The sequence below is a fragment of the Aplysia californica genome, unplaced genomic scaffold (genome assembly GCF_000002075.1).
Source record: "Aplysia californica isolate F4 #8 unplaced genomic scaffold, AplCal3.0 scaffold00091, whole genome shotgun sequence".
NCBI classification, from domain to species: domain Eukaryota; kingdom Metazoa; phylum Mollusca; class Gastropoda; order Aplysiida; family Aplysiidae; genus Aplysia; species Aplysia californica.
Genome location: NW_004797361.1, coordinates 265945 through 274374, shown reverse-complemented (window position 1 = coordinate 274374; position 8430 = coordinate 265945). Strand labels below are relative to the sequence as shown.

Here is an 8430-nt window from a genome sequence, read left to right as displayed (position 1 = left end):
ATAATAATAATTAGTAGATAATCTAGTTTCGCAGGCTGGCTAATGGGCAACCTGGCAAATGACATTTGACCTTGGCCTGTGACGCAGAGGCTGCCTGTTTCCATGGTGAACAGAGACGCTAAGTGGTTGGTGTTTCGGAAATCAAGGGGAGATAACCGACAGTGCTTTGTTATCTTCACATGGGTGGCGTGGCTGGATTTTGTTTGTTCACACTCTACGTGTTAGAGGTCTCTACAGCAAGGTACAGGAGTTATGGAATATCTTTGCTTTCACCCTCAGGACAAAACCCCACAAAAAAACCCAACATATTATTGTCTGAAAAATAGTGAAATGGCATGTGCTTAACGCCCCAATCAACACTGGTAGGTTATTTAAGAGGCGGGACCTCCGAGTAAAACGTTCATTTCCGAAAGGACCGAGCCTAGTGGGAATTTGGTGTAAAGTGGCTTTCCCAAGAACACAACTTCGGGCCGAGTTGAGGCTCGAACCCCTGAATATAATTGTCTGCAAAGAGTTCAAATTAACTAACCCCTAAAAAACACATTTCATAGTATCATAGTAACACCTCTAACCTTCGGCACTTATATGACCTTATTGTGTTGAAGATGACGTGAAATTTTTACTAAAACCTTACTCAAACAGAACACACAGCTCTAAATTACTTCGTGTATGGGGTCATTACCCCTATCAATACAATTAATCACTAAATTTGGTAGGCTTATCCTTTTTATTAATTGATTAAATGAATATTTCGTTTGTCAAGTAATTACTTTTATACGCAAGGAAACGTCTAAGTAGCTTACAAGGAAGTACAAGAGTAAGCCTACCAAACAAAAACATGAAATTAAACCCAAAATATTGCGTGTTATTATCTACACTACCTATCCGAGCCAGGACTCACACAAACATCACCAGCTTCCCCCCCCCCTCTTCCGCTATGGCCAGCTTTTTCAGAAAAGTTGGTCCTCCTACCCTTCACCCCTTCTCTTCCTACCCACCGCCTGAACCCCACATAGACTCATGCATATAGGCCTACACACACATACACACATACACACACAAACACACACACACTCTCTCTCTCTTTGTCTCTCTCTCTCTCTCTCTCTCTCACACACACACATACATACAAACACTCACTCTCTTTCATTCAAACACACAAACACACACACACACACACAGGCACACATACACCCATTCACACACGCACAAATACACATGCACACCCACAAAGATGAGAGAGAGAAAGAGAGCGAAAAAAACAGAGAGAGAGAGAGAGAGAGAGAGACAGAAAGAGAGACAAAGAGAGAGAGAAAGGCAGAAAGAGAGAGAGAAAGAGAGAGAGAGAGAGAGAGAGAGAGAGAGAGAGAGAGAGAGAGAGAGAGGAGAGGCAGAAAGAGAGAGAGAGAGAGAGAGAGAGAGAGAGAGAGAGAGAACGACAGAAAGAAAGAGAGAACGGCAGAAAGAAAGAGAGAAAGGCAGAAATAAAGAGAAAAAGACAGATCCTTTCCGGCTATATTTACCCTCTGACGCACGATCGTCCATTTCACGTATCCAGACCAGACCTATCTCACCCGATCTCATCTACCAGATCTTCCCGCCTTTTCTGCGTCGGTCAGTTACTGGCCACTGGCCACAGACCTGTCCAAGACTGCCAGGTTCCGTCAAAACAACAGAACCATCAGATGGTACAATTGGAAAGCTGATGGGCTGTGACGTCAAAATGGACATCTGCCTCTCTGTCTCTGCCTCTGTCTCTCTCTGTCTGTCTGTCTCTCTCTCTCTCTTTCTCTCTCTCTCTCATATTCTCTCTTTCTCTCTTTCATATTCTCTCTTTCTCTCTCTCATATTCTCTCTCTCTCTCTCTCTCTCTCTCTCTCTCTCTCTCTCTCTCTGTCTCTCTGTCTCTCTCTCTCTCTCTCTCTTATTCTCTCTCTCGTTCTGTCTCTCTTGCTATTTTTCCACTCCCCCTCATTCCTTCCCATCTCTATCTCTCTCTGAAACACACACACACACACACACACACACACACACACACACACACACACACACACACACACACACACACACACACACACACACACCACAGACCTGTCCAAGACTGCCAGATTCCGTCAAAACATCAGAACGATCAGATGGTGTTGGTGTTGGGAAACTGATGGGTCATGCCGTCAGAACGGCCATTCACTCTGTCTGTCTGTCTGTCTTTCTATCTGTCTGTCTGTCTGTCTGTCCGTCTGTCTGTCTGTCTGTCTGTCTGTCTGTCTGTCTGTCTGTCTGTCTGTCTGTCTGTCTGCCCCTCTCAGTGTTGTTTTTTCTGCATATATCTGTTTTACTTTTCCAAGCACTAGATATGTGAGGCAGCATGGTGGAATCAGGCTCACGTCAGTTTTGGGGCATGTAGAGTTATTGGTATCATCTTAAAGCTTGTTCACTTGTCTTTATTTGAATGAAAAAAATGTCCATTTATCTTGAATACAAGTGGAGATATTTGCGATTGAAGGAGGTGGGGGTCACCTGTTCTCAGGGGAAAAATTTGTGAGAAAATGGTGGCCAAAGATTAGTTAATTCCTTTGCTTAAGAGTCCGTGGCAACTGAAAATTTACATTTATTGTACCTTTAATCAACGTTTTCCAGAAAAATCCACTCAGAAATGAGTTTTTTAATGGGCATGAAAGGTGTTGAACCAAAAAACAATAATTTGATAAAAATTCACAAACCTGCAGAAAAATGCAAGTTCCTTCATTTTGATTATTTTGACAAGAGCCTGATTCCACCACGCTGCCTCACATATTACTAACTGGGTACCCCGTTCGAAGAACGGACTCAATCGTCAGGGCATAATTCAAGTAAAAAAAACAAAACATGAGGCTTGATCTGTACGGGTTGCACACTTAAAATAGTGCTCAGTATTACACGGCAATGCTCGATAGTATCGAACGGAAGTACGACTTGAAATAAACAAACCTGGCGGCTTTTCTAAAATTACAGAGACAGAAGCGTCGGCCTACAAAAACGATCGGCGAAATAAAGATATTTAGCTTTTTTGCAACATAACTGTCTGAAAACTGATAAAACGAAGGGCGTCATGATCTGTAGAATATTTTAAAGAATCTTTTGGCGAAAAATGCATGTCGAGCGATGCAGCCATTAAAAAGCCTTTTGAATAGCAAAATTCGGCCACCACAAAGAGATAATAGATACAAACCAAAGACAATAAGTTAAAAAAACTGTCACAGCCCAAAGTGATGACGTCAATTTGCGCAGCCTACAGGAAGTGTTCAATTGTAACTCTTTCCTTTCACCCTCATAGCAAGACAGTGGTGTTGTCATTACTGTAGTAGATCTAGTTTGGTCTATCTTAAGAAAGGAAAAGAAACAGATGGATTACAGATGCTGAGAACATCCGACTATTTTATACTTTGTTGATGAACGTATGTTGAAAGAATGTCAGAATCTACTTCAGAAACAAGGTAGATCTAAATATTTCATCAGGACATAAATTGGCCCGTTTGGTTTTTGTAAGCTTGTTGTCTTAGAATGTCTGAGCTCTGTGCATACAAGTGTCACTAGTGTGGTAATGCATCCATAGATATTATCTACTTCAGAAACAAGGTAAATGTATTATTTCATCCGGACATAAGTTGGCCCGTTTGGTTTTTGCAAGCTTAGTAGTAGTAGTAATAGTAGTAGTAGTATGAAGTACGGCTGTGGTCAGGCTAGTCGCCTATCAGCCGTTCGTTGCTTTCGTTGCTTGTTCCTTCCTGTTAGTTTTTTTCCCACTCTGGTATCTGTAGGTTAGTGCTCATGGCACATGGATCTGGCAGTTTGAAACCAATCTAGGTTCATAGACAATTTATGTGCCTTCCAGACCATGTCAATCCTACTCTTGAAAGCATTCAAGGATGGTGCAGACACCACATTTTCCGGTAGGGAATTCCACGCGTTAACTGTGCGTACGCTGAAGAAGTTTTGGCGGACTGCTGTTTTCACATGTAATTGTCTTAGAATGTCTGAGCTCTGTGGATAACAGCAAAGATAGTAACATACGTTATGTACCATCATTGATAAAAGTGGGGTTATGCATCAATAGATATTACTATGTACCCCTAGACCATGCTCTATTATGGCCGTCACTCTCAGCTTTTTTAAGACGTTGCTGTGAAGCGTGCACACATTGTGCTGTGCCATTTCGACCAAATGAAGAGAAAAAAAAATCTAGACTTGTTATAGATCTAGTCAAGAGCACGCAGAACCTCCCCCACCCGTCCCTCCTCAACGTCTTTGCGCTAAATTTGGCTCAAATTGAGTAAAAAAAAAGTTGAAATGATTCAGAAAGGGGAGGGGGTGGGGGGGGGGGGGGGAGTAGAAACTGCTATTTCTTGCGTCACGTTCTGAACGCCAGCTGACGTTTTGGGCTTTTCAATAAAAAGTAATATATTACACAATTATGTTTCCATAATCAGGGACGAACGTCGACAACCGCGGGAGCCCCAGATGACTAGCAGCCATGAACAGGTAAACACGATAGCTCTACCCTCCCCTCTCCTCCCCTCATCTCCCCTCACCTCCCCTCCCCTCCCGTGACTCAGGCGTAGGACCAAAACTTAAAACAATGGGTGAAATGGCATTTGAATACCAAGGTCCCTAGATCTGAAATGTTTTACCTAATACTTTAAAAGAGAACAAATCTTTTGATTCATTCAAATTTCAGCTGAAGTCGTTTCTGTTTTTAAATTAATAATAAATATTTGGAGTGATTTTTTAAAGTCAGAACGCAACGTTTTGTGTTACTCTGTTGTACGTTGTACTGTATTGTAAAGCGCTCAGAGCCTGTGTACTTTAATCGGGGCTGAGCGCTATATTATTATTATTATTATTATTATTATTATTATTATTATTATTATTATTATTATTATTATTATTATTATTATTATTATTGTCATTTTGTTACAGAATCTGAATAGGCTGTTGGTGCTATTGTGGGAAAGGGGGGGGACAAATGGACTGGGGATTGGGAACAGAGATATTATGATATTGTGAACATAATGGAAATTCGTAGATGAACCGTCAACAATATCGGGGGGGGGGGGGATTCTGCAAAATTATGTACTTTCTCTTAATCTTTTTTTCTTTTTCTTTTGGGTTGTCTTGTGGCATGGTTCTTTTTTTATTTGTGTGTGTGTGTCTTTTGTTATCGATTATTTTTTGTGTGGGCAGGTTTGGGTTTGGTTGCTTTAAATTGTGTTATGTATGCTCTCCCTTTCATTTTGAACTTAAGAAGATCGTAGTCGGATACATCATGCTGTGAGAGTACCTTATTGATTTACACTAAGTCGTTGGGAGCATAATAACACCCATCTAGCGTACGTGCCAAACAAATAAAAGGACAAATAAAGGGATATGTTTTTAAATCCCCCCCCCCACCTTTTTGTTATGTCTTTCTCTACCCATTTTCTTTCTATTTTCTTTCCCCAAAAGTTGGTGGTTTTTGGGGAGCTCTGGTGTGGTTAGCTCCTTCTTTCCTACTAAACGTCTCTTGTCTTTTCCCCTCCTTTCTTTCTTTGTTATGTTATTCTTCAGTAACACCTTAAATCTTTGACACTTATATGATGACCAATTTGTGTTGCGGTGTGCCTGAGACCTCTTACACAAACTGAACCAACCAAAGGGACGCGAGATATATCAATTCCTTGTTTTTGGGTAATTTTGCATGATATCTTTGTTTGGCATTGTAGCACAAGTATCCCAACCGGGATCATAAATCCTATATCCGTACGCCTTGGGGTCATTTTGTACCCCCGGGGTTGTATTCTTCACATTTTAGAATACTTCTAGTGCGAATATCTCTTCGAAACTTTCGGTATTTCTCAAAAAATCATTTTGACAGACTGATAAGCCAAGCGTACAGGTCGAATTAACGAGTAAATTTCCTCTTTGGAAAGTGGTGACACAGAGTTCCCCACGTCGCATGGATACGATAGTAAAACACGACGTACGGATAGGGTTAAAACTCTTACAGACAGGACCAAACGCATACTAATATAGCAATTCCTTGTTTTTGGTCATTTCGCATGAAATCTTTGTTTGGCATTGTAACACAAGTATCACAACCGAGATCACTAAGGAGTAATAATAGATTATTATTTCTCTCTCTCCCCCCCCCCCCCCCCCCCTTTTTTTTTCCTTCAAAATTCTCATTCCTTTTTCTCTCGATCATCTATCCCACCAGCAAAGAACAGGCGACAGCCGTGAACACAACAGACCTGCACGGACGACTCACACTCACACGTCCGTCTCACGCAGCCACGCAGACGCGGACTCTGAGAGGAGAAGCAGACTTTTGCAGCTCATGACGTCACCACCGAGTACCCTCGACATGACGTCACAGAGAGCGTCCGCCGTGCGCGCAGACGGGAAGACGAGTCCTGTGTCGTTTGGACAAGTCCTGGGCCGGAAAGTGTCCGCCTCCCCCGAACATGCAGGTCGCTACCTCAGAATGATGATGATAATAATAATAATAATAATAATAATAATAATAATAATAATAATAATAATAATAATAATAATAATAATAATAATAGTAATAAATATAATAATAATAATAATTATTATTATTTTTATTATTATTATCATTATTATTATTATATAGCAACAACAATGATAATGATAGTGAAGATTATTATAATGATAATAATAGCAATAACATTAACAATGATAATGATAGTGATGATGATACTACTACTACTACTACTACTACTACTACTACTACTACTACTACTACTACTACTACTACTACTACTACTAGTACTACTACTACTACTGCTAGTACTACTACTACTACTGCTACTACTACTACTACCAATAATAATGATAATGATAATAACAATAATAATAATGATATAATAATAACACTAATAATAATAACAATAAATAATTTGTATAGCGTATATCCCCACTCGAAAGCAAGCTCTTTGCGCTTTACACTATATTATTACCCCAGCAGACCCTAGGACATTCAGTGACATTCTCAGCTTCCCGGGAAGCAGAGTGTGCAAGCAGCTGATTAAGCGCTCCAACACTAACAAGCAGATTAGATCTTTCGCGGTCTATAGATGGGTACCCATTCCCACCTTTGTGAAGTGAGGAACATTCGTGTAACCTTTCCCAAGGACACAACGTCGGGTCCCTGATGGGATTCGAACCCGCGACCTTACGGTTGCGAGTCTGAGAGCCTAACCACTAGGTCACCGACGTCACAAAATTCTATCTGACATTTTTTAAAGATTATAGATGTTGCTAGAGACTAATATTCAAAGAAAAGAAGTTGAAAATGAAAGGAAGATAGACTTTTGGAGAACAACATCTATTACAGCTACCACAACACTATAGCATCACCATCATCATCATCATCAACAACAGCAACAATAACAGCAACAACAATAGTAATAATAATAAAAACAACAACAACAACAACACTAATAACAGCAGGAATAACAACAACAGCAACAACAACAGCAACAACAACAGCAACAACAACAGCAACAGCAGCAGCAGAAGGAACAACAACAACACAAATAAAAGCAGCACCACCAGCAAAACAACAACATCAACGACAACAACAATAACAACAACAACAACAACAACATCGACAGGACCATCAACAACAGTAACCCAAAAAAACCCCAATAAATTTAATTATCTGGTTTACCGCAAGGATGCGTGTTTCCCACAAACCTCTCTCAGGCCACAGAAGCGTTAAGCCCCCCAGTCCAGCGACCTCACAGACCGGACCAGCTTCCAGATCTCCCGCCAACAAACAGTCGAAGGACCCTATAGCTCCCACAAGAAACGCCCACACTTTTACAGAACCGGTACAGGTACGGAGAACAATCATCTCTACATAATATTATATTTGTGAAAGTCCGCCTTAAACTTCCGATCCGCTTAACTTTCGAATTTGACAGAATTAAAGGTGGTTCAGAATCATTTAAAGGGTGCACAGTTTTATTGAAGAGCCTGAAGTCACTGTAGTTTAATTTTCAGTTTTTCATTAGTTTCGTTTAGATCTCTATTCTTGGGAAAAATCCGTCTTCTAAAACGCCATTGTAAAAAAGTGAGGTTTCCGTTCACAAGCTGTGCGCATTGTTTTCACAGATATCGACAATTCTTTTAAGTACATTAATCGAACATGTACTCAGCTAGTTATTTATAACATAAACTTGTGTCTGGCGTTGTGGTAAAATCAGGCACACATCAGAATAATGAAATCAAAGAAATCGACACTTTTCGTCACTTGGGTAAACTTTATCAATATTTTGTTCCTTTTTCTTTTTTTTCTTTCTTTCTTTACTGTCTTTGTTTGTTTGTTTGTTTTTTTCTTTCTGTCTTTCTTTCTGTCTTCCTTTTATTTACTTTTTAAATATAATT

General features: G+C 40.2%; 1 protein-coding gene across 1 annotated transcript in view; it reads left to right on the top strand.

Annotated features, from left to right (window-relative positions):
* Positions 1–3318: 3318 nt before the first annotated feature.
* The window catches only part of LOC101854562, a gene marked incomplete at its 3' end in the record, with an annotated part of 7530 nt that continues 2418 nt past the window's right edge, over positions 3319–8430 (top strand). Inside the window, 4 exon segments of the mRNA XM_013080557.2 lie at positions 3319–3473; positions 4467–4518; positions 6233–6485; positions 7747–7880. Coding sequence (XP_012936011.1) covers positions 3448–3473; positions 4467–4518; positions 6233–6485; positions 7747–7880 — 465 coding nt within the window.